Source organism: Myodes glareolus, chromosome 24 (genome assembly GCF_982192425.1).
Source record: "Myodes glareolus chromosome 24, mMyoGla1.1, whole genome shotgun sequence".
Classification (NCBI taxonomy): Eukaryota; Metazoa; Chordata; class Mammalia; order Rodentia; family Cricetidae; genus Myodes; species Myodes glareolus.
The window spans coordinates 43,593,233-43,620,836 of NC_142049.1; the positions used below are offsets into that span (position 1 = coordinate 43,593,233).

Genomic DNA, 27,604 nt, shown 5'->3' on the forward strand with positions numbered 1-27,604 from the left:
TGTGGAGGTATGCATTTGTGTGTGCAGGTGTGGAGATATGCATGTGTGTGTACAGGTGTGGTGATGTGCATGTGTGTGTACAGATGTAGAGATGTGTATGTATGTATGTGTGTGTTGGTGTGGAGATATGTATGCGTGCATGTGTGTGCAAGCATGGAGATGTGCATGTGTGTGTGCAGGTGTGGAGGTATGCAGATGTATGTGCAGGTATGGAGATGTGCATGTGTGTGTGCAGGTGTGGAGATACGCATATGTGTGTACAGGTGTGGAGATGTGCATGTGTGTGTACAGATGTAGAGATGTGTGTGTGTGTGTATGTGTGTGTGTCGGTGTGGAGATATGTATGTGTGCATGTGTGTGTGCAAGCATGGAGATGTGCATGTGTCTATGCATGTGTGCAGTATGGAGATGTGTATGTGTGCATGTGTGTGCATGTATGTGCCGGTGTGGAGATGTGTATGTTTTCATGCATGTGTGTAGGTGTGGAGTTGTGTATGTGTGCATGCATGTGTGCAGGTGTGGAGTTAAGTATGTGTGCATTAATGTGTGCATGCATGTGTATATGTGAGTGTAGGTGTGAAGATATGTATGCGTGCATGTATGTGTGCAGTTGTGGAGATTTGTATGTGTGCATGTGTGTGTGTGGCTCTGGGGGGTATAGATTTGTACATAGGTGCGTGAAGGTGTGCAGCAGACAGGCATTGATCGTTGGCTGTCTTCTATGATCACCTTTCTTACTATTTGAACTGGGTTTTTCACTGAACCTTGAGCAATGCAACTATCTGGTTGACCAATGAGCTATCCGTCTCTGCCTCACTCCCAGCATTGGGATTAAGCACATGTACCACTGTGCCATGATTTTACATGTGCACTAGGGATCGGGATTCAGTTCCTCATGTTTGTAGGGCAGTCACTTTATTGCAGAACCATTGATGCAGCCTAGAGTTTCCTTTTCCATTCATGTATGGTGGTCAGCATCACCAAAAAATTAGGAGAAGCATTATATCCTTAGTGATGGCTTGCAGAAATATTAGTGCTTCAGATATTTTGGAAGATTCACTTCCCCTCCCCCTTTCAGTCACTGTTATCACCATGTTCTCAGTCCTGCTTTATGAACCTTGATTTTTCTTTCATATTTTTCACGTTTGCATGGATGTGCCAGCCTGCTCAAGTCCTTATTTTATTCTTCCTCAGTGTGTTACTCTTTGTTCATGTATTTCTCTCTGAGTATCCTGCACCCCATTTTTACCAACTAAAGCTCCAATCAAATCCTACTCTCCAATCCTGAGATTTCTTATGAAATCTCAGGTTCCTTTTTAACAATGTATGTGGTCTAGCAGCACAATCAGGAGAATTGCTCTCAGTTTGTCTTGCTTGGAACTTGGACTGCAGGGGTCTTTTAAAACATCCTCAAGAGACTAGAAAGCATGCCCAGTTTCACATAAAATCATTGTCATAGATGTTCTCTATTAATGAGATTAGTTTTAAAAAGCCTTCCACATTGTGTGGACCTACAGCTATTAAGTCTTGTGTTATTAATCAGTTTTTCATCCCTACAGCATTTTGGCATGTTCTTTACATCTGCATGCCTATATAAGGTTAAATCATGTTGGAAATGCCTTCTAGTAATTAATAAACAAAATTTTCAGAACCCACCAAAATCCATTTTTGTTGAGGTACATGGGAAGAAGACAGTTATTCTCCCAACAGTAGGCAGCTGCCAGCCTCCTGTCACTCCCTTGTCCTCAGGACACTGTAGAGTGAAGAAGGCCCCATACTGGGCTCCACTCTCTGGCCACTATAAACAGTCAACCGCATGCACAGCTGTACAACCGCTCTCACCATACAACAAGGAGCAAACAACTAGGGAAGGTTCTTCTGTAATTCCTTACTAAAGTTTTAGTTAGCACATATTAATTAGTCAGAGGTATTGTGACATTTCTAGGGTGTTAACTGTTATAAATGTTTCCAGATAAACTTAGAGGCCAAGTTGGTAAAGGTAGACATAGGATGGATCGATGTCGCCAGGACCCAGTTAGAGAGGTTGAGAAGATGCTCCCCCTTTGTTTCTGGCTCTCTGTGTGCCCTCCAAAGACCTGACAGTGGAGTTGTCTACAGCTGATGAATCAGACAAAAATGAATCCTGTCACCTCCCCCCCCCCCCCCCGCCTTGGAAGCTTGCTATTCCCTCGACAATTCAGCCACTCGTGTGTAAACCTGGGGCTGGGAAGCATGGCGAGTAGACAGGATGTGTTGTAGAGACTTCCCTGAACACACAAATGCTCTTTCTCATTTCGGTGATAAACACTTTACATGTGACATGGGAGCAGGGTCAGTCATACCCAAGGCTCGGCAGTCACGCGGATGAGCAGGCTAGCAGTGCACGGCCGTATGGTGTTGAACACCGGAACTAAATCCAGGTATTTGTTAGAATCCTAATAGGGTCTCTAGTTAACTCTCAGGTTTATCCTGTCAGATGCCCTGTGTTCTTCAGCTTTGTGCTTCTGGGACAGGATACCTGTGACAGATGCTATGAAAAGAGGAAGGTTTTAGAGGCTTTGGTCCATGGTTGGCCAAGTCCATTGCTTTTAGATCCATAGCACGGCCTTTATGGTCCACCTTTAGGTCCATGGCATGGCAGAACATCATGGTGGGAATCGTGTGATAAAGAAAACTGGTCACCTTTTTCTGGTCACAGACAAGAAAGAGAGGTTTAAAAAATGGCCAGGGCAACTTACATCCGTCAAGGGAAAGACCTCAATAGTCTATTTCCTTCAGCCAGGCTGCCGGTATCGCCCAACTGGTCCATTTGGGTCAGAATCCAGAAATGGATTGATGTGCTGACTAGGTGAAAACCCCAATGATCCAGTCACCTCTTAAAGGTCACACTCCTAAACACTGTTGCATTGTGGTCCAAGCCTTTAGCGCATGAGCTTTTAGGGGTCATTTAAGATACTTTCTTTGTTCCTGGTTAGTATAGATTTGGGATCAATTTCCATGTTGTTGAAACATCTTTCTAGTGGTCATAGTAGCTAACAATGGCCATGAGCAGGGCAGAGGATATGAGGAGGCTGGGGCTCAGGTCTTATCAGATGACAACCATATGAATAAAAATAGAGGGAACCATTAGGATGTCAGTGTGTGTATGTGAGCACATATATTCACATGCGCACACACACAAATGCATGCATCTGCATGTACATATGCATTTATGCATACATACATATATATACACACATGCATATATAATATCCATACCCATAAAACAGTATTAAGGTGGTGAGATGGATGGTGCAGAGAACTCAGAACTCAGGAAGAGTAAAACTTGGAAGTTGAAAATAAAATCACCCAGGAAGCAAGCACTGGCCTTCTTATAGAAACTAGAGTTCACTGTAAAATGATGTGGCTGGCACCATAAAATATGGTGACAATTAGGGAAGAAAAGAATCAGCTCAGACAAGAGAGCAGCCATAACAGGTGGCATGTGAACAGTTGGACTCACAGGTGAAAAATATAAAAATCTACTGGTAATATCAAAAATCCATGCACTATTTAATGCTGTAAGAGCTTGCCTTTCCTGGACTCACTTATGCTCAGACTAATTCTGTCAGAAAGTGATTTACATAATGACCATTTAATGAACAAATAAGCTGAGTCCTCCCTATGGATTATGAATGTTCCAAAATTGATCTGGCCTAAAAATCTCTTTTATTTCCCAGACAGTTTTTGAAATTTTTTTTGAGAATTTTAACATTTCTGTCTTTATATTATATCTACTCGTTTTTCCTGCCCCCTCCAACATCTCTTGAGTCTCCATCTATTATCTCTTAAATTCATAGACTCTTCTTCTTTTGTTACTGATTATTCTTACACAGACCCAAAACCTATAGAATCCGTTATTAAGTTTTGTATATTTGTTTAGAGTTAACCATCTGGGACTGAATAAACGGTCTGGAGGCCATCTCTGCAGGAGAGTAATTCCCTATGCAGAGAGCACTCAATGAAATCTTATGACTTAGCTCCAATTCTTGGAACTTTTTAGAAAGCCTTTTCAGGAAGTGATATTGAAACATCAGCATCTTCTGAAGACATTTCTTTAGTGTGTCTGCAGCAAAGATTTGTTGAGTGCAGAAGCTGCTGTGTAAAAAGCAGATCTTTTTTTTAAATTGTAATTTGAGCTTTCTTAGAAGGAAATTATGCCAATCTATGGCTGTGTATCTGCTACTTTCTTTGTTGATGTGGTCATTTAGGTCTAGTGGTTCTCAGTTCACTTCCTGCTGCCCATGGAATGTGATGTAGAACCCTCAACTCCTCTAGCGCCATGTCTGCCTGCATGCCTCCATGCTTCCTACCATGCTGAAAATGAACTAAATCTCTGAACTATAAGACAGCCCCGATTTAATGATTTCATTTATGAGAATTATTGTGGCCACGGTGTCTTTTCACAGCAATAGAACCCTAACTGCAGTATCTCCTTTCTATACAATCAGATTCATCTGTTTTACGAATAGCCTTCATGTTGCTTGACTAAGACTTGGAAACATTTTTATACATCAGATCATAGCATCTCAAAGGTCTCTAGAAGGAATATGCTGAGTCAGACTCTGGGCATAGGAAGAGCATGTGTGATATAGAGCATCTGAGGCTAGAGGTGAACCTTTGGGGATGTGATATCCCACCCAGTGGGAGGTCAGAAGAAAGGGAAGCGATGATAGATATTAAGATAGCTTATTAGAGCTGGGCTGGGTGTGCAGATCAGGAATTGTTGGGTATTACACAGGAAAAAAAACACAGACCAAGACAGTGTTTACCAGTATAGTTAGGGTTTTCTTTAGGGCTTTCTTCTCTTATGAATGTAGCATCTCTAAGGATCAACCATCAGAAGCTATATTATGAGTTTTTATTATAGGATCATGAAGGCTATTGCTAGCAAGTTTTCTTTATTATAAATTTTTAGGGTTTTGTTTCTCTTTTATTTTTATTTATTTATTTTTTTTGGACACAGACTCTCATCGTGTAGGCTCAGGTATTCTGGTGGTACACATGTGGCAGCCTGAATCTCTCAATCCTCCTGCCTCACCCTCTCTTCTAATGGAATTACCAGGGTGTGCCTCTTTAAAAGGGTTAAGTGAAGGTTTTGCTTTTTTCCTGAGTAGTCAGACCATTCTGCTAGTGAGAAGGGTAAGTGGGGCACACTGAAGACTTATTTCCTATATATGAAATGTCCTATATGGATTATGGTTGTCCAGAAGTGTAACCCTCTAGGCAGCACCACTCACTTTTACCGGAGGTTCTTAGAAATGTAAATTCCACTCACTCCAGACAAAGAACTTGGTGTTTGGGGTTTGGTTGAGCCCTGCTGACTAATGCTGATGCCCTTTCCAGTCTGCAAACCACTGCTATGGATTCCTACTGAGCCCCTCCAGAGGAGGCAGGAGCACTGACTGCGCATGCACATGTGGGCTTACAATTCACAGAGGACATGAGCGGATACTTTCCTGGGGATCTCAGAAAGATGCTGACCCTCTCCAGAGTAACAGCCACTGTGAAAATGGCAGGTCCCAGAGTCAGCATTTCCTGCTGCCGTTCTGATTCAACTCCTCGGTACTTTCTGCCTGGAGATATGTAACCTTTCTCCAGGGAGAGTCATCTGCCTTCTTTTCTCAGTTCCTGAATAATTCTGGGTGTTGAATCTTATGCAGTTGTCAGCTTCTTGCCTCTTGAGGCTCCATAGGAACAATTGTTTCATTATAGAAACTTCTGGCTTAAATGCTTTAGTGGCAAAGATCGTGTCTAAGCGGCCGTTCAGACACCAGCATCTGCAGCTTCCTTGGGAGGGATATTGAGTTGTTTGCTTTAGTTTGAGGTTACTCCTGCTGCTGTGAAATGTTTACCTGTGGCTTTATGAGAATCTTAAACTGCTTTACTCACATCAAATAGAGCACTGTGGGCAAAAAAAGAAAAAAAAACACCATTAACTTTTGAGTCCTTCTTGAAGTCTAAGTGGCAGGGAAAGGAGACAGGCAGAGATTGGTGGAGGTTACAGTGTGGGCCGGCCAGATATATAATGTTTAAAGAGGGTGGAGTTGGTACCTCAGGACCCAGCAATTCCACTCTTGGGAATATACCCAAGAGATTCCCTAACATACTACAAAAGCATTTGTTCAACTATGTTCATAGCAGCACTATTTGTAATAGCCAGAACCTGGAAACAACCTAGATGCCCCTCAATAGAAGAATGGTTAAAGAAGGTATGGAACATATACACATTGGAGTTTTACTCAGCGGTAAAAAACAATGACATCTTGAATTTTGCATGCAAATGGATGGAAATAGAAAACACTTCACTGAGTGAGGTAACCCAGACCCAAAAAGAGGAATATGGTGTGTACTCACTCATAAGTGGATTCTAGCCATAATTAAAGGACATTGAGCCTATAATTCGTGATCCTAGAGAAGCTAAATAAGAAGGTGAACCCAAAGAAAATCATATAGTTATCCTCCTGGATATGGGAAGTAGACAAGATTGCCAGGCAAAACTTGGGTGCACAGGAGTGTGGGGGCAGTGGATATAAGGGAAGATGGGTAGAGAGAAAGGAGAAGGGGAGGATTCAGGAGAGCTTGGGGGAATGGGATGGGTGGGATGGAGGAAGGGTGGATATGGGAGCAGGGAAGTAAATATCTTAATTAAGGGAGCCATTTTAGGGTTTGCAAGAGACTTGTCTCTAGAGGGGTTCCCAGATCCAAGGAGAGGTCCCCAGATTGTTCCTTGGGCAGCAGAGGAGAGGGTGCCTGAACTGGCCTTGTCCCATAGCCACACTGATGAATATCTTGCATATCACCATAGAACCTTCATCTGGCAATGGATGGAGATAGAGACAGAGACCCACATTGAAGTACTGAACTTAGCTCCCAAGGTCCAAATGAGGAGCAGAAGGAGGGAGAACATGAGCAAGGAAGTCAGGATCACGAGGGGTGCGTTCACTCATTGAGATGGTGGGACTGATCTAATGGGAGCTCACCAAGGCCAGCTGGACTGGGAGTGATGGAGCATGTGATCAAAATGGACACTCTGAATGTGGCTGGCAATGAAGACTGACTGAGAGGCCAAGGACAATGGCACTGGGTTTTTATTCTGCTTCATGGACTGACTTTGTGGGAGCCTGGTTTGTTTGGATGCTCACCTTTATAGACCTGGATGGAGAGGGGAGGACCTTGGACTTTCCACAGGGCAGGGAACCCTGACTGCTCTTAAGACTAGAGAGGGAGGGGGAGGTAGGGAGAGGGAGGAAAAAGGGAGGCAGGGAGGAGGTGGAAATTTTTAATTAACAAATAAAAAAAAAGAGGGTGGGGTTGGAGCAAGTGGAGGAAGCAAGGTGTTTCCCTTGAAGAGTGAGATAGCCAAGGAGATAAAGGACATATCAAGGGCAACAATGTTTCCAGGCAGAGCGCAGGGGAGGTAAGTGCTCCAGGGACCAAAGGCAGACTGTTTGGACTGTTTGGAGACTGTTTGTAATGGAGGAGTTGAGAGTGTTGAAACCTTCCTTGTAAGAAGTTTCTCCCGAAGGTGAAATTTTGTGACGCATGAAATCACGTGATGTCTTTCGTAGAAGTAACCATTTTTAATGTATCACATAGCTCCACCAACTCAGAAGTACTTCACATGGGATGCTATCTCAGTGGGATAGTTAATTTTGTTCAGCAGTTGATTGGACTGTAAATTCCCAAGGGAATCGGGGCAACATGTCTTTGTGTGCATGTGCGACTGGGTGCATTTCCAGAGAGAATTAGCTGAGAGGTAGGGTATTCTCTGAATAGGGGTGAAGCAGGGTTCCAGATAGAATAACGAGGTACCATATAATAGGGTGACTGCTAACAGTCAGTATCTACTACTTCATATGCTGTGTAGCCAGTCATCTCACACGCCTGTGGCCGTGCCTTCCAGTCATGAAGTGTACCTTCAACTATGAGCCAAGACAGAGTGATTCTCTTTAGTTGCCTTCGTCAGACATTTTCTCATAGCAATGATAAGAGTAATCCATATGCTTAGCAGATTGAGTATGCTCAATAAATATCTGTTAGTAAAGAGACCTCCATTATGATTGGCCCATATCCAAGTTATCCTGATGACATAACTGGACCTTGTGTGACTAGCAAGAATTTCCTTTGTTTCAGCTCTTGCAACGTTAAATATAACCAAGGGATTGTTAAAGATGAACACAATAAGAGAGTAATCTAAAATGGCAAGGAAATTTTTAATTAGTAATAAAATTGCAATATGGAGGATGATTCTAGTTAAGTAGAATAAAAGTCTAATTTGTATAAAGTGACTGAATGTCTTTTGTTGTTGTTTTGTGTTTATTTTTGAGATTTGTTCTGTTACTTTACATTATGTGTAGTAGGAGTTTGTTGTGTGTGTGCATGTGCATGTGTGTGCATGTCAGTATATGCATGCGATTGCCCTTGGTGGTCAGAGATATGGGATCCTCTTGAGCTGTAGTTAGATGAAAATGGAGCCACTTAAAATGGGTGCTGGGAAGTGAACCTGGATCTCCTGAATGAGTCGCAAGTTCTCTTAACCACTGAGCCATCTCTCCATCCGCATGATTGGATGATTTTAAAAGAAAAAAGGAAGGGTGATAGGAGATTTAATAGTCAGGATAGTAAAACCTTAAAAAATAATTTAAAATGTGGTGGCATTGACCGATGTAAATCCCTCTGGATTTGTTACCTGCATTATGTGAGTAAGATATTCCACACCCTCCCAGGAACTGAGAAACAGGCCTCTGGCCTTAGGTGGTGACTGAAAGTAATAGTGATGATAAGGAACTTAGAGTTGTTATCTCAGGGAAGCCAGGCTGCTATCTGTTCAGGTCTTCTAAGGATGGGAAGGGCTGGGCTAGATGGCCTTAGTTACTCAGGTGAGCTGAAGTATGTATTCTCAAGGATGGAATCTTTGGCTTTCCCTGCTTTGCTTGGAAACAAACTTAGTTTGCGCCGTAAGATTTTGAATACATCATGGTAACAGATGCAAAAATAAACCAGAAATTAAAGACACCTACAATGTCTCCAAAGTGGGATCAAATATCCACCTTTGTGCTTTAGTTTCCCTTTTCCCTATTAAAGCCTTCTAAGTCTTTCTAAACAATATCTTTTTCCATATAAAAGACATCCCAAGAGCTGTTCTATCAAATCAGATGACAATTGGAATTCTACAAGAGCAGAAATACAAATAGAAAAATTATCTAAAGAGATGAAATTCTCCCAGCAAAACCACCAGAAGCTCTTTAAGATTTTATTTACTTCCTTGTGAGATTGTCACCAGTCGTTTCCCATATTGGGGTGGCATTCCAGATTCGTGCCTTTGAACAATGTCCTGAAGGTTCCATTAGGAAGGCCATTTGGGAAGAGTCTTGCCTGTCCACCAGAAGTTAAAGATCACAATGAACCACAGCAGTCTCTGAATCCATAGCAGCTCTCACACAGATCTGTTGCTGGACTGAGAACAGTCTTGGGAAGCTCACCAGTAGAAATGGTTTTATGTACATTACCTTCTAAGGGCAATTCTTACAAATGTCTTTATAACCTTTCTGTGTCTAAGACTTTCCACTGACCTAGGAAAGAAAAGAAATAATCCCCCTACCTGACAGCATGCTTCAGAGACTGCTCCGTCAGATCAGGGGTTAGTGTGGGTTCACCCTGCTTGGTTCCCTACGTGGATTTGTCATTAAAGATTACTTTGCTGCAGACATAATGTAGACAAGAAAAGCATGTCTCCTCTCTCTGGCGCTTGCTTGTCAATGCCAGTAGAGGAGACTAGAATTGTTTCCCTAACTGTTAAAGGTTCAAGGAAACTGCTGAATTCTCTCTATTTTTGTTGTTACTGTTTTTCATTTTTAAAAACAGTCTTTCTATGCACCCCATGCTGTCATATAACTAATAATAGTCCCTCTGCCTCAGTTTCCCAAGTGCTACTACTCTATAGATGAGTTACTATGTCCAGGTAAAATCTAGGGAATCTGTTTATTGTCCCAAGGATAGATTCTTTCCTCTATTTACATTTGACTTTTATATGTTATTACCCGTTCTCTAATGCTTGACTTATAAACTCTACAATGAAGCACAATTTATAAAAACTCAGAGGCAGAAATTGGGATTCAATCTGAAGATCTGAAAAGCAAAGCAGCCGTCCACTGACTCTTATCTCAACCTCAGTCCTAAATGACAATCCTGCCTCCAGCAATCTCAGAATGAGACCAAGACTGAGCTGTCTCCTCACATTTTATATTCCTCTCTAGGGCTGAGATTAAAGGTGTGCACCACTGGGATTAAAGGTGTGCACCACCCGGGTTCTATGGCAAACCAGTGAGGTTACTGGGATTAAAGGCGTGTTTCACCACCTAGTCTGTAAGCAGGCCATGGGGGCTGTTTTACTTTTCTGATCCTCAGGCAAGCTTTATCTACTAGAATTTATATGAAATGCCTCCATACCACACAGCTGAAGGTATACATATAAACTTGGAAATCGACAAGATCTTAGGAAGTATTATGTGTAGCTAATTAGTTATTTTGCTAGAAAGAAAGCAGAGTATCAAAGGGCAAAGGTTACTTCGATACTTCACCTCAGCCAAGAAGTTGAGAAGCAATTGCAAGGGTTCCTTTCAATGCAGCTCAACCACATTCAAGTATAACAATTATTTATACATTTCTTAGTAGGCAAAAGGCTCTCAAGAATATTTTGTGACAGATATGCAAGAAAGGGACAAGTGAGTCCTACAGATTTGAGTGGATATGGATGGTAGAGAAAATGTTCAGAGTGGAACAAAACATAAGTATAAAGTAGATGGAAGCGATGTTAAGCTGGCAATCAGGAAACAAGTGCTTCACTCAAAGAGTGGAATTTCAGTAAATGGTCTCAATAATACTATGACCTGACCGTCGTGATGGACTTTGTGTGCCTGTGTTCTGGATGTGTGTTAGGATGTCTTTGTAAGAGAAAGCCATCTATCTCCCACACATGAGCAGATCTATGAAAACACATAAATCTTATAACACATTTGGCATCGATACCATGGCTTCTGTGGGTGTGAAACTCTCTTCAGATAGTGAGTATTTCAATTTTAATAGATTTTTTTTTATTCCTCCTCTTCACTGGTCAGAATCGTGATGATTTTAGACAAATTTGCTATAGATACAGAGGTAGGACTTTTTCACAGCAGACAGTAGGGAACTCGGCAACTTAGAATGCTGCTTTGCCCATATCAGCTCTGCTTTTTCTCCCGGAAGTGCTCTTTTCTCCATCTGCAGTAAAACACGAAAATCTGCATATTCTGTAAATAAATGTCAATAAATGGCTAGTTCATGGAGTATTAAAAAATTATATCCGGTACTTAACCTGAGTGCAAGATTTGTAGAACAAGGTCACAGAGGACTTGGGGTGGTGACATCCCTGGATCTTGCTGGCTAGTAGACTAACTACAGCTCATGAATCTGTGTGAGACTTCAGAATTATGAAGATTACCTTTACAAAGAGAGGAAAGGGATTCTGGCTGCATGGTAAGAGTTGTGGACTGGAACGAAGATTGACTACAGCCTTGGGAAACAAGAGATGGGGAATTCTTGGAAAGAGACGAACTCTAAGTGGCAGGTGGGAGAGTGGAACTCCCAGGAGGAGATGAACCCTAAGTGACAAACCATATAGCAGGAAAGGGACCAGGACCAGTAGTGGAAGCTCAGCATCTTCAAACGGCTGTGGGATGGCACTTTATTAAATTTAGCCAAACTACCATATTATCCCAACATTCATTTTATTGGTGTTTTGCAAAGGATAACTGGACCTTGGAGTTACGTATACTCCAGAGTCATACAATAAGAACATTTCAGAGGCAACTCACCCTTCTCAAGCCTTCTTCCCTGAGCGGGAAGGAAGAAGATAGACAAGAGTTGGTCCTTTGGGAAACATGAAGTTTTAAAAATAGTACATTTTAGCATCCTTCCCCATGAGGCTGTACCCATCTCCCTCTCCCATTGCATCTCTTTCCGTAGGCAGCAGCCTGACACCGTAATCAATAAGCAGAGTGAATCGATCAATCAGCTGCTCGATTTTTAGCGACTGAATGGGTAATTGAGAAGATGATTAAGGGAATACTGACCCTCAAGAGTTTGATGAAAGCTCTCTGATCAAAGATTTCATAACGGTGTTTCAATATTTGCTAAGTCTAGGGAATGATTTTGCAATAAGTGGTCACGAGAAGCCACAGAAGCTGGGCTGGGAAGACAAGGCCCCTGGAAGCTTTCACACATGCAGGGGACTACAGCGATAACCAATTAGTGGCAGCTCCAGGTCGTTGACACCAAGAACCAAAATAACGAACCCCATGCGGGAATAGCTAGTATAGACCACGTGGTTTCGTTTAGTTAAAGAATTTCCTCAGTAGGACTAAGAGAGTGGAAAGATGACCCAAGAGGAACACTGAAAACTTCCAACGACATACAACATGGCACATAAGGAAAGCATGGCCCTTTTATCTCGTCTAGATACCTGTCTCATGCCCTGTGACAGTGAGGTGATCTGGGTCCCCCAGTGTGCTTGTTGGTAACTTCCAATGTGTAATGTGTGTCGGCCTCATCTTTTAATAGTCTGTGCCCCACAGCAGACTGCCTAGATGAATGTGGACAGATTGAAGACAAGGTCACGTGGCTACGATGCTTTATTCTGGTCCTGGAGCTAACTGTGCGGTTTTGATAGTCTGTAAGCCAGGAGACCTTGTCTTTTTCTTCATTTTGTTGCATTATTCTGCTGATGTGCAACGTACACGCCTTTTCTCATAGTCTTTCTACCACCATAAAGAAGTCATCCTGCTGTGGGTATGGGGGAGGCACCTGAGTTCTGCTTTCCTATCACTAATAAAACCCCTAGCTCTGTTCTCAGTTCGCAGCCACTAATGTCAGGTAGTGGTTTGCGAGCCAGAACTCACACAGCTGGATGTTCAGACCCAGGGCTACCTTCCCTTTTCTGACACATCACCTGCTTTGAGTCTGACATGCTATAAAAATTATTCAAGGAAGAGAAATATGGGGTAAGGAAACAATTCGTTTTCTTGACCTAACTGCTGCTCCCCCTTGGGAAGGGTGTTTGTGTTGGGTTCTGAAATCGACCTGCATCAGCTCCAGTTCCTCAGGCAAGCCGTGTTACAGTTTTGATGGTATTAAGACTCCTGCAGAGCCATTTTTTTTTCCCTCGAGGAGGAGGAAAATTGTTTGGGGCTAAATTGAAAATGGTTTGATTGCCTCTGATATAAACATCTCTGAAGTATATTTTCTTCCATGCTCAAGTAACCCACAACCTCAGCTCAAAGAAGGAATCAGCCAGACTGTATTCAACTAGACGTCTCTTAAGGCAAAATGGGGTATGCTAATCACAGCTTTCAGAATTTGTGAAAAGTTCTAATGTAGGCTTAGCCATGGAATCTTAGTGAGCAAAGTCTCAGTCAAGCATGGAATATTTAAATAATAAATCTATAAAGGAGAAACTCAAGGAAACCACGGAAAACCAGTACTTACAGTAAGGAAAACAAGGCTGCTGTAATGACTGTGGATTTGAGCAGGAAATGCCTTAGTTGATTTCTTGCTACCTTGTCCCTTGTCAGGCTGGGTGCCTGTCTGATGATTTGGAGAAGTCTCCTGGGAGATACTTTTTGCATTTGCACAACTGAGAACAACAATTGCAATATGTAAATAGGGTGTCTCTTCCTTTTGGATGCCTTGGGATATGTGTAATAGATTAAGTTGGCTTTGTGCAGCGCATACAGGTCTGTGTTACCAAGAATATGAATAATGCCAGTTTCCATAATTGCTAACATCTGGCTTTCCATAAATCTGTTAAATTGCATGGAAGCAGAATTAGGTTTCTGTGTCATAAGTAAAGCAATTACATGGAACTCTGCCGGCAACATGGTCCTGTATTGACTTTGAAATCCATTCGTTCTGCAGGGGGAAAAAAAATGGGTTTTCCACATTGTTTTTTTTTTTTATTATGGACAGTAGGTATTCTTATCATTATGCTGAATGTTTTGCTAAAGAAAAAGATTACTAATGTGTTTGCAGTTTTGTCAATTTGAAATAGCCAACTACTAAATTGTTATTTTGGTAAGGGGAATTAACATTTTAGGGGAGGTAATTAACTGCCAATTTTGAGATTAGTTTAGAGACAACAAAAATTAGTAATGGATTGGTTGAAATTATATTTATAGAGAGATTCTGGAGAGATTTATTGTAGTCCCCTCTGCCTTGTTCCTAAAAATATTAGTAGAAAAATAAAATTCTTTGGGGGATGAGCTTTTGCTTTCCTATTTCACTATGATTATTCATTTTATATGCTTAGTCTACTTTAAATTAGAATCAAGAATTTCTTAGATTATAACTCAGTAAGGAAATGTTTCCCCTGGAGGGCAAAGTATTAGTTATTCCTTGGGCTTGCTGAAGACTCCAAAACCAAAGTTTTGTCGATATAGGCTGTGTGAATAGTGTTGGTGTAAGTGTCATGAATTTATGTATTATATAAAGTTATATAAACGGATTGTCTACGATGTTTTCTGTCATTCGGAATACTGGGAAGAGTGTTCAATAGAATGTAAACTCTGCCCTCAGTGGGCCTTCTGTCTGTAATGATGTGCACATCAATTGATGACTGCTGGACAGAGAGAGTCAGTTTGCTCCCTTGGATGTAGCCCATGGTTATCTTCCCATATTCCTGTAGATGACCCTACAGTCATCTATAGACTAACAGTCAAATACTAAGTGGGCTCAGTAGATTTAAAAAAGAGTGCATGAAGTTGAAAAGAAAAGTGTGAGGGCAATAGGGGGATTGGTAAGAAGAAGATATTGGCTATGATGAAAAGACATTTGTATTCACATATGAAATGAAACAATTAAAGAATATTGTAACTCAGATGGGTTATAAGGATAGAGTTCCACTATTTCCCTTTACAGAAAGGGACAAGTAACACTCCAGACATTTAAATAGAGTCAGAAGGAAACCCTATTACTGTAGAAGCTTCCTAAAATATTTACAGCACATATATAGAAAAGGTTAAAGTAGAGTCACCCTATAATGAGGCAGCAATGTCTCTGAGAAACATCTTAGGATAAGAAATATCACAGGGCCAAGAATGGAATCCAGGCACTGAATTTTGTCATTCTTTCTATGGCTTTTGATCATTGTTTATTAACTAAATGGCTTCCCTGAGACTTCAGATGGTAAGACAAAAAGAGAAAGTATATCTTAGAAGGAAATAGGTTCTACAAATAATTGTTATGTGTGTCTAGAGATACAGATCTACAATCTCAGATCCTCTAGAGGACTATGTAAGTGGGTTGCACATTCAAGGTTAACCTGGGCTCCTGGGTGAGTTAAAAGCCAGCTAAGCAATGTCAGGAGACATTTTCTCAAAATAAAAAGTAAAAACAGATCTGGGGATAGAGCTCATTCAGAAGGCACATGTGTTGCATGCACAAGACTGCAGGTTCAGCCCCCTGTGTCACAAAAAATATAGCACTGAAACTACCTAATGTCTTCTTGTATTGTTGCCATGAATCTGTTTTATAGCAATATGGTCCCTGCAGTCAAGAAGAGAACACAGGTCATAGATTTCCCATTATTTTTAAGTCATAATTGCTTCAAAACTCGAACACACTTGGGGTAATTGCATCATTTTACACTCAGAATGTCAACTAAAAGTACTCAAGGGATCTATGCAAGATATAATATCTGGAAACTAATCTTAGAGTCTAGAATGGAAGTTGTTGAAAGTAAATAGAAACCAGAGAACACTGTAGTACACTTCAGCCGTTGAGTTGGCACAGTAGAACAGAACCGTCAAGAAGCAACCCCAGCTAACATGCAAAGTAGCCTAGCTGTACCCCAGTTTACCCTCTTTAAACACTGATGCTAACTTTCTGTCTTGTGATCAATATACCACAACTCGCTCCAATAGTGATGAAGCATTGGAACTGTCAGTGTAGCCTCACTACCGATGTCTGTGCAGAACCACACACAAGTGCACACACACACATAGCAGGGTACATGTATCAGGGAAAATTCCTCTTATGGCCTTATAATTGTAATGTAAGATTTCCAAAATGATTCTTTTTAATATTAATATATATATGTATATATTCAATTTAATATATATTTAAAATTTTGATTATGCTTTCCCATTCTCCAACTCCTCCTAGATCCTTCCCATCTCCATACCTACCCAACTTGATGTTTTTTCTTGCTTTTTCAAAAAAAAAAGCCCCACAAAAGAAACAAGCAAAAGATCAATACAAAAGACGCCAAACAAAATGAAACAAAAATCCACAAAAATATCATCGAACCTGTGTTGTGCTGCCTAACTACTCCTGACCATGGGTCCTGCCCCAGAATGTGTTTGATCCACCCAGTGGATCCAATATGATCCACTCAGTGACATCATATTGGAGAAAGATGATTTCCTCTTTCCCAGCAGATATCAATTGCAAATGACTTTTAACCTAAATGGTTCTGAATGGAACTCTGTCCACTCCCCCTTATCAGTGCTGGTACCCAGTCTGGCTTGAACTTTTGCAGCCTTGTGCATGCTGCCACGGTCTCTGAGTTTCTATGTGCATCTGGCGTGTGACTAGAAGACAGTCTTCCTGGAGTCCTCCATCCTTTCAGACTCTGACAATCCTTCTGATTCCTCCTGCCTATAGCTCCCTGATCCCCGAGGGGAGGAGTTTGAGGAAGACACCCCACTAAGGGCTGAGTGTTCCAAAGTCTCTCACTCTCTACACACTGTCCAGTTGTGGGCCTCTGTGTTAACATTCATCTTATTACAAGAAGAAGCCTCTCCACGGAGGGTTGATTCTTTTATTCTAATGAATTATTTACAACTTCACACAGGTTTTAACATGGGATTCACATTATGTAACATTATTCTAACATTTCGCTCTCCCTACGGGAGCCCGGCCCAATGATTTGTAGCCTGACAATAGATGTCAAAGCCAGTGTTCTGTCTTATCAGCTTCACGACAGCAGTATCTTGCATGTCCTTTCATGTCATTTTTAATATCAGTCTCTTTTGCTGTGCCAGTCCCCTTGTACACAGTAAATTTTCAGCATCCGAAGGGTATTTGTAGACATGGCTGTGTATTAGCCATGGGGGTAGAAGATTCTGACAGACAGAAGACAAGCGTCTTCCAATAAAGCTTTAAAGTGGCATAGGGAGAAAGGCCAAGTACAATTCTCTTGATATGACATGGTACCAGTGAGCAGGAGCTGCCAGGTAAGATGTCTCCTCTAACTTCAACGAGTATATTCTTTAAAAGTAGCCATTTAAAGGCAGCATTGGATGACTTTCAAGTCGGCTGTCAGGAAAGAGTTCAAGCAGGACCGGGCAGGAGTGTGTTGGAGACATCAGGGTCACTCAAGTTTGAACTGTCAGGTGGAGCGACTCACTTTGTCTTCTTTCACTATTATCTTGTCGGTGAGCACTCTCTTCAATATGCTTGCCTTCGTCCATGTTCATGCCGTACCTCCCGTGGCCCCGACATTTTCTGTGAGACCCGACATTCTCTTGGCCATGAGGGTGTTAACTATTTTAATATTAAGTAGAGCACCTACCAAGAATAGTACACTCACTTCTCCCAAAGCCCTGACATCGGGATCTTGCTAAGACTGACTGAGTCAAGTCCGCCCTCATTATCCAGTGGTTTCTGCTCAGTGGCTTAGCCACACGCACATTTTTCTAGAAGAGCTAGACTTCAAAGCTGCATTCTGTGGTTGACGACTTAATAAAATTCATGGCCACTATATGAGACTAGAGCTGTGCTGAAAGCGGATATTTTAACCAGTCAGACAGCCATAAATTTGAACTCACAGCAGCCACTGGCTAGCTGGCAGTGGGCATGCGCCTTAACTCTGAGCCTAGCGCCATGGTTCCCCACACAGAGCGTTTGCCTTGCAGAGGAAATGACCTGTGAAAGCCTGGCAAAATGGCTGGCACGGGGGCAAGCCACGATAATGCTGCTTCATGTCACTGACTGCTGTTGTCATTTCCTGGGTGCTCTTGGCTGGAGTTTGAAGCTCTGTGGTGTGTTTATTGCAGACATTGACGAATGTGCCTTAAGAACCCACACCTGTTGGAATGACTCTGCCTGCGTCAACTTAGTGGGAGGCTTCGACTGCCTGTGCCCCGCCGGGCCCTCGTGCTCTGGCGACTGCCCCCACGAAGGAGGACTGAAGCACAATGGGCAGGTGTGGATCCTGAGAGAAGACAGGTGTTCCGTGTGTTCCTGCAAGGTGAGGCTGACAGGCTGCGCTGGAAGCTGTACTGTTCTCTGCTGCTTCTTCCTCTCCGTGCACCACGGGCTTCTTTCTGACTTGGTACACATAGGACAGAGAGGCCCTTAGTTTTCAAAAGGACCTCTCTATTCTAATCTGCAATACAGCCAACTGATGATGAATGAATAGCAAACTGGCTTTGAATTTACGCTGTCTTTTTTTTGTGACAAGTGGGTTACAACATTAAGAAGAAACTACATATCAGGAGAAGTTGGGAAGAGTGGTCAAGGGTGGTTCTTGTGCTGAGAGCCACAGAATGCCTTGGTTGTTGATCAGGTGAGAGTTTGCGTAAACCTGTATTCTACACTTACCTAAGCTTGCTGATCCAGAAGTCTCCACCTGAGATGGTCACTTGCAAGAACTCTCAGTCACTGACTCACTGTTTGGGGAGCATCATCCAGAAAAGCCAAGCTTCCAGGCCCTTGATGTAGTAGTCAGACATGAATGGGTAAACCTCGTTCTAGACAAATGAAGATGGTAGTATGGTGGCTCCCTTGTCTTGCTCATTGCTGGGGTATCTCCTAAGTTTAGTCTCAGGAAGGCAAGTCAAATTCTCGTGGAGACACGCTTCTGCAACAGTGTCCTTTTACTTACTGTTTTACAAAATGGTCCTGTTGCTCCATATGTGGGAGACAGTGGTAAACCTTGGACTGTCTCAGGGGTCCCTGGAAGTAGGACCAGGATTATCCCTGGGGCATGAGCAAGCTTATTGGAGCCCATTGCCTAGGGTAGGATGCCATATTCATCCTTAACACAAGGAGAGGGACTTGGTCCTGTCTTAATTTAATGTGCAGACTTTGTTAACTCCTCATGGGAGCTCTTACCCTTTGAGAGAAGTGGATGGGGGTGTGGGCTTGGGGGAAGCTGGTGGGAGAGGGAGGTAGGGTGGGAGGGAGAACTGTGGTTAGAATAATATAGAATATATATAAACAAGAACAAAATGGGCTTGTTAAAATGTTTGATTTCCTCATGCTTCCTTTCTTCTTTTGTTGATTTCACCAATTTATTTTAATTTTTTTTCAAAAACTACTTTACTGTAGCTTTCGGCTTACATATTAGGGTGAGATGATTTAATCATGGGTTTTCTAGGCATAGAAAACAAGAAATATTAGTTGCTTAGTAGCCTCTTAGGAAGCCAGGTCTCCTGATGAATTCTGTGTTCCCCAGAAACATAGCAGGGATGAGCCTGAGGAACCCATGTGATTTATCTTCTGCCTTGACATCTGGCCCCACCGCATCAGAAGCCACGGTCTACTTGGGAGAGATACATCGCCATGTTCTTAACCCACGGCCCCTGTTTTCCCTTTTCCACGTACACCTAATTCTGTAACCCAAATTTAGATCCATTTTTCCCCATTGATTGAGCACCCTGTCCCGGGCTATGTTCCAAATAGCCTATAATTAGAATCCAGCATCGTCTCTTGTGTAAACACAGCTTGGAATGATGAAGAAAATACCCCTAATGGATCAAGAGACTCATCCTCTCTCTAAGATGCCAATGTCTCGTCTGGCACTTACCCATTTGTACACTATCCAGAGCCTAGGGTTCCCATTGTCCCAAAGCGCACTTTTTCCCCATAGAGGATGCAGACTCAAGTGTTAGAAGCCAGCGAGGTAAGAAGCCATGCCAGCTTCGGGAGCTCAAACACTCCGGTCAGGAGTATAGCTCATGGATAGGATGTTAGCAGCCACCAAATAGATGTTATCAAGTATAGTATCTAACCAGGTGGTGCTGACACAAAGACCACCACTTTCTAGGGAAAGGAAAGATCGTTACGGGCTAGAGTATGAAAGAAGGATCCCTGTTCCAGCAGTAGAGTGGCCAAGTTCTGTACTTCTTTCCCGATTTCTGAGGGTAATTACAATCTTCCTACACCCAAGATTTTCCAGGCATTCTAGGCGACCAGAGTATTGAGTACTACGAAGCTAAACACCTTTAACTCTATTTTCAGCTACATTTAAGTCTGTGATAAAACCAGGCACCCAGCAAGCATGAATGCTCTCCTAGGCTTCCTTTACTATCCTAACAATCCCAGCAGTCTGCTTCCCTTTCTCTCCGCTGTTTCCTAAAGTGTATCTAACATCTTCTGAGGAGCTGGGCTAAACTTGATTCTCTGGGTGAGCAGTCCTTATAGTCCTGTTAATAAGTCATATTAGTAATATTTCTCTGCCACCTCCACTTCAACACTTATGAAAAAAGCATGAGATTGATTTTTAACAATTTGTTCAAAATAAACAATACAATGATACTGTATACATTACTCTATGATATTTAAACTATTTATGTTTTAAATAATATTTTACTTTTTGAGATTATAATATAATTACACCATACCTCCTTCTTTCCTTTCCTCCACACCTACCAGCCCCATTTAGCCCTTGCTTGCTTTCAAATTCTTGGCTTTTTTTCTGAATTGGGTGTGTGTGTGTGTGTGCTTCTGAATATACAAATACAACCTGCTCAGTCCATACAATGGCACCTGTATGTACATACTTTTATATGTTCAGGGCTGACCACTTAGCATTGGACGACTAATTGGTGCCTCTTCCCCAGGGAAGACTGCTTCTCCTATTCTCAGCATTCTTTTAGTTGCCTGTAGATTTTAGCCTAAGCTTGTGGCCTCATGAACTCTCTCGTGTCCAGGGTAGCATGTGTGTTGGTGTCATCTCTGTTTAGGCTATGTTTAGATAGCTACGCTGGTGAGACTTCAAGAGTGTAGCTTCTGACATTTCTAGGAGACACAATCTCACAGCAAACTCCCGGCTTCTTCCTCTCTTACCATCTCTCCTACACCTTTTTGCTCTGATCCCTCAGCCCTATGGACCAGAGTTGTATTTCTGATCTATCAATTAGAACTGAGCTAGAGAACTCCGCATATTTATCTGTTGGGGTTTTCTGTGATGCTGTCGATTGCCAAAAGGCGTTTTCCTTGACGAGGAGTGAGAACCGCATTTTCCTATAGCTTAAAGGACACGTGGTTAGAAAGTAGTTAAGGATTATGCAGAAAGCTGGAGGCTGTGGGTTCTCCTTCAAGATTGATGACTCTATCGACTCTGGGTTGCTGGGTAAGTTCCCAGCACTAGTCATGGTCTCCCTCCTGGTGAGAAAAGTTCATAGCTCAGCAATAGGGACCTGACTTCCACCCTTAGGAGGCCACCAAGCACCAAGGACAATGGCAATAGTCTATAATGTTTTTGGAGTCTCTTGGACAATGCTGACCAACAAGTCAAAGGGGTCCTCTGTGACTGGTGTTGGGTTTGGATTTACTTTGTTCCCTTTTTTTTTTTCAAATTTTGTGTTGCGTCATTAAGTCATTTGTTTGTGCTCTCTCTGATTTTTAATGTGGGCATTTACAACTTTAAGTTTCCACTGTGGGACTGCTTTCGGCATGTCCCAGAAGTTCTGCTGTGCTGTGCGTTCATTTTCATTTATTTCCAGGAATCTCTTTCCTGATTTCTTCCTTGACACAATCATCATTCAGTAATGAATTGTTCCATCTTTATGAGCTTGTGTGCTTACTAGGATAATTTTTTTCTGTCACCTTTAGGTTTTATTGCATCATGATCATATAGAATACATGGAATTATGTCAGTATTTTTGTACTTACAAGGATCTCATTTGAGTTCCAGGCTGTGGTATATTTTTGATCAATGTTTTTAACAATTTGGTTAAAATAAGCAGTATCTGTTAAGCCTATCTAATGCATGGTATTATTTAATTCTGATGTTCAAATGGTCTGTCTGTGGAAGAAGTTGGGTATTGAAATCACCACATATTAGTGGGTTGATGTTAATTTGTGTCTTTAAATACAGTAGTACATTAATTGTGAAATTTGGTGTACCAGAATTGGATATCTGTATGTTTAGATTATTAATATCTTCTTAATTAGCTGTTTCCTTGATTAGAAAGAAGTGTCCCTCCTTATCCCTTCCAAGTAGTTTTGTGTGAACTCTGCCTTTTCCGATACTAGAATAGTGATGCCTACTGGCTTCCTGGTCCTATTTGATTGAGATATTTTTGTCTATCCTTTGACTCTCACACAGTGCTTACCTTTAAAGCTATCATGTGTTCCTTATTTTATTTTTAATCTCTGAGACAAGATTTCTCTGTGTAGCAGTTCTAGCTGTCCTAGAATGCACTTTGTAGTCCAGGCTGACCTCAAACTCACTGAGATCTACATGTCTATGCCTCCCGCATGCTGGGATTAAAGGTGTGCTCCACCACCAGCTGGCACATGTGTTTCTTATTTTCAACAAATAGATAAGCATAGTTTACTTATTCATTTAGCTAGAATGTGTCTTTTAACTGGATAACTGTGGCCATTAATATTTAAGTTATTATTAAAAAGTGTGTGTTGTTTACAGTCATTGTGCTATTGCTTGGGTTCTCAGTTGTGTGTTGTGTTTTAATAATTATGGCTTTGTATTTCTTTCTACAATTTCATTCCTCTTCTCAGCACAAAGTACTACTTCCTGTGTTTTTTAGGTTTGTCAGTCATAAATATTATTAGTTTGTTTACTGTAGAAAGATTTTCTTTATCCTGCATCTATGGTGGATAGTTGTGCTGGGTATAGTACTCTAGGTTTGTTCTCATGGTTTTTCATGACTTGAAATGTATTGCTCTATGCCTTCCAAGCTTTCAAATTTTCTGTTGAGAAATCAGCTGTTATGATATATATGTATGTATATATATAAAACATACATGATTTACTTTTCTTTCCTCTTACAGCTTTCAATATTCTTTCTTTGTTCTATATACTTAAGTGTTTGAACTATGATATACATAGTGATATGCTTTTCTGGTCTTGCGTATTTGGCATTCTGTATGCTTCTTGTACATGTTTGGGTATATATTTCCACAGTTTGGGTGAATTTTCTCCTATGATATCATTGGAGATCTGGTCTATGCATCGATTTAGGATATTTCTCCCTATTCTATTTCTATTATTTGAAAGTTGGGTCTTTTCATGGTGTACTACATTTCCTATATGTCCTTTTCCTGTGTTTGGATTTTTTTTATAGTCTTTGCTTATTTCATCTAGATCGTCACCTTTCTTTGAGTCCTGATATTTCATCCTCCAAATGATTCATTCCACTTATAAGGCTTCTCTCTGAGTTTTCTATTTGGATCATTGATTTTTCAATTCCATCTTTGTTTAAGCTTGAGTCCTCTTCAATGTTTCCATATCTTTTTTAGAATTCTGTTTTCAAATCCTGGATTGTCTTTATCATTTCCATTCACCTTATGTGTTTATTCTTTTTAGGGTCATTGAATTATTTTTTTTTGTGTGTGTCTCCTTAAACTTCTTGAATCCTTTGATGAAGTTTATCAATGCTCTTTTAAATTCTATGTACTCTAAGTAATTATTTTTGTTATTTTTTTTCATTTATTTTTCATACTGACCATAGTTTCTCCTCTCTCCTCTCCTCCTGTTCCTTTTCTTCACCTCCCACTTCATCCATTCTTCCTCCTCCATCTTCATTCAGAAAGGGACAGGCCTCTCACAGGCTTGAACAAAGGATGGCACATCAAGTTGAGTTAGGACCAAGCTCCTGCCTCTGCATCAAAGCTGAGTGAGGCAACCCAATATGGGGAACAGGTTCCCAAAAGTCAGCTCAAATGCCAGGGACAGATCCTGATCTCACTGTTAGGAGCCCCACAAACAGACCAAACTACATATATATCATACATCTCAGGCTCCAGAGTCTCTGAGCTCCTATGACAAACTCTTATTGGCAAACAATTTTACAGTTTTACTTGTAGAAGGAGATAAAGCTTTGATCTTTCTTATTGTTTGATTTTTGGATGAGCAAGACATGTGGACTACTTTTATTAGTTCTGTGCCTGATATGAACAGAAAAGGTTTGGGCAGAAGAGAGGTGTGGGGGTCATGTTAGGCCTAGAGTTTGGATATGGTTTAGATGAAATGAAGTCAGGAGGACATCGGGGACTGGGCTGGTGTTCAGGATGTGCATCTTCATCTTGGAGCAAGCCTGGAGCAAGCAAGGGGTAGATTTGGTATTGGGCAAGTTCCATGAAGGAAAAATCAGGCTAGACCTTAGATAAGAATGTGCATGGTATGGCTGTGCGGAGAGATTGGATGTAGCATGGGTAAGGCTTGTTTGTGGGCAGGCAAGGTGGCTTCTCCTTTAAAGCCTAGAAGTTGGCTGCAGCTCTAGCTGGGTAGGCAGACTAGGTTGGAACATGAATGGGAGACTTGAGTTAGCGCCAGAGGGCTGGGAACAGTGAGTAACTCCCCTCAGGTACACTCACCCAGCTAGATCCTGATGAAGGTTATTTGGTTTTTGGGATCTGTTGGGGTCTCTTTCTTTGTATAAACATTTGTTGTTTTGTTATCCAATTGCATTAAATTTTCACTGGTTGCAATTTTCCTGGGGTGAGAATGATTATTTTAGGAGCAGATGTAGAACCCCAAATCACTTCTATCGTTCTGCTTCCCTGGCCTGGTGATCTGATTCTCTTGTTGCGGTGTAATGAGCCTTGCAGTTTTTTAAAGATATTTTTACTAGAGATAGTGGGCTATGGCACATGACCGTCACTGGTCATTTGCCTTTTCTCCATGTGTGACTCAGGAGCTTCCTTCTGCTTTAGAGTCACTTAGGGGTCTTGTGGGAACCCTTAATCAGCAAGAATCATATTTCCCTATCCTATAACCTCCTCTTGCTGCAATGATGCATCTTTGAGAAAAGACATTTCATAAGAGTCTGTTCTGGGGTCTGTTCTTTGGTCTGTCTGTTCTATTATTAATTTTCCACATTGGAATATCATTTCCCATCCATGAATCTCTTGTATAATCTATGTAAATGTAACACTGGAGGTATTTGTGACCCTCATGCTTAAAGAAGATGAAGTTGGTAGACTATGATATTATCAATAATTCGAAAAGTATTGGATATCACAGTCTGACCAGTTTGTGAGAAAGGACAATAGATGGATCTATCCTAATTTTATAGTTTATGTCAGGAACAGCTGACACTTTTATTAAGCCCTAGTTAATAAATACTTTAAATTTTATAATCTTTGAGTACTGTGTCACAAACATCCAACCTCACCACTGTGGTATAAAATCAGCAGGATCTGAGGAACTGGCTCAGATGCTTGTGTTCCATGAGACCTTATCAGGCAGCTGCTGAGTGAAAACCTCGCCATCAGCTTGCTAGCTGCTAGCTGATACTTTTATTCTATGGCTACATAAGAATGCCACATAAATCCAACTACTCAATTTCAAAGTTTCAGACAGTGACATGAATTTGAACTGTGTAGTCTGTGGTGAGTAGATTGTTGTTGCATTTACCCAGCAATTAAAATGTGCCATCTAAAATTTAAGACCTAGTATTTTGCTATATATATATATATATATATATATATATACACACATTCAAATAATTTTCTATCAGTGTGAATTTTCCTGCTTTTAAAAATCTAGAATTAATTTAAATATTTAATTCTTATTAGTTGTGCATGGTTGAACTTTCCTTATAAAATGACTTGGAACCTCTGAAGTTCTGAGCAGGAAGGAGGGAATTCAGCTTTGATATCTCAGTGGAACTGGGGTTACCCTCTTACCTGGACAGAGGTCAGACTCTGGGAACAGCACACAGACCCAAGCAAGGAGGACAGCTTGCTGTGAGTGGGCCCTGTTCTCACCCACACTTGGTGTCCAGTATGATGGCACTCTATAAGGAAGCTTTTATAACCATTCATTCGAGTTGAATTAATGAAGCCACCTTTGGCATTTCCATTATCAAAAAAGATTTTTCTTGACAGTTGTTCTGTAATTCAAAGCCAACAGGAACACTTTCATTGTTCTGAAACCTAACAGAAGCTAAGAAGGAACTCGTTGGCATTTTCACGTAATTGATGAGATGTGAAATTGCTGTATTCTGCAGTCACCCTGAAGGCTATCCATTTATTCCTATTCATTCTCTTAACTAGTAGGTAGGATTGGACCTCATGGCAAGAAATATAGTAATCTGTGAAAATAATTTATAGTTTTGATTGGCGCTGATCAAAACCAGATGGCTTTGCCATGCGGTTTCTGAGACTTAGGCCTTCAGTACGTGGGAAATGAAGTATATTGCTACAGAAGCTAAGTTGATGGGGCTCGGGGATATAGCTGGGTTGGAAAGTGGGTGCCTGGTCTGTGTCTGTCCCTAGGTTTGATTTCCAGCACTGAAATAAGAAAAAAAATATGGCATGGTTATACAAAATTTATTGCTACTATTATCTTAGTGAAAGTGATGGTAATCATGATATAAGCCAATAAGCTGAGGACTCAGTGATAGAAGATTTCTGTGATCAATGCTAAGCTGTGTAAAATATCAGTTCACCTGGTTCAACTCACATGCTCACCTTTAGATTCATCATCTCTCTCTTTCTTCATTCTCTCGCTCCTTAATTCTTTCTCCCTCTCTCCCACATGTGTGTGTATCTCAGTCTCTCTCTATACACACGTATGTATAGAAGCTCTGTGTTTTTGTAAAATTAATGTATATGTGCATGCGCATGCAAGTATCTGTGTGCATATCATTTCTTGATACTTTAGAACAGTGCTCTCTTATCGTTTCTATAGCAAAGACAATACATAAAGTTTGAGTGAAAGCCGCTCCACCCTCTTCAGTCATTGCAAGTGTAGCCAGCACTTCTCTTCCACTCTGTAGGAACGTAGTGCTTTTAAGGGTTTTCACTTTAGCTTCCACTGACTTTACCATCCAATTTATGGATGAAATGAACTAAGATCTCGTGGGCAGGTCCATTTTGTTGTAGATGTCAGTAACTGTGCAGCTGCATGATCCGTGGAAGATGACAGATGCCATATCTGGTAAAAGCTGTGACTGGCAGGAGAGGTGCGGTGGGTATCATAGGACAAAATGCAATGTGCATCAGAAAACAGATTATCTTCCCAATCAACCAGCCACAGGCTATGGGGCAGGGCTTAATGAGGTTTTGGTCTTCAATGAGCTCAATATCAGTCAACACCATGCCATATAACTGAAATAAGAAAGCAAAGTAGGCTGCATTAGGGAAAGCATAGGGAAAATGCAACCGTGGAGATTGAAACCCAGGGCACTCCTTATTTCTGAAGACTGATATTTAGTTACCTGACTTGAGAAATGAAGACATATGTCTCTGTTCCATGGATCATCAATATTAAATATAATATACATAAATACTTCATACAATTGGGGCAGAAGTGTTCAGTTTTTGACTTACA

General features: G+C 41.3%; 1 protein-coding gene across 3 annotated transcripts in view; it reads left to right on the forward strand.

Moving 5' to 3' along the window:
• The window catches only part of Nell1 (neural EGFL like 1), an 822,199-nt gene that overhangs the window by 780,885 nt on the left and 13,710 nt on the right, over positions 1 to 27,604 (forward strand). For all 3 annotated transcript variants that reach the window (XM_048442384.3, XM_048442394.3, XM_085682700.2), the window contains one exon: positions 18,132 to 18,325. In XM_048442384.3, the coding sequence (XP_048298341.2) occupies positions 18,132 to 18,325 (194 nt within the window). The remainder of the gene's footprint in view (positions 1 to 18,131; positions 18,326 to 27,604) is intronic.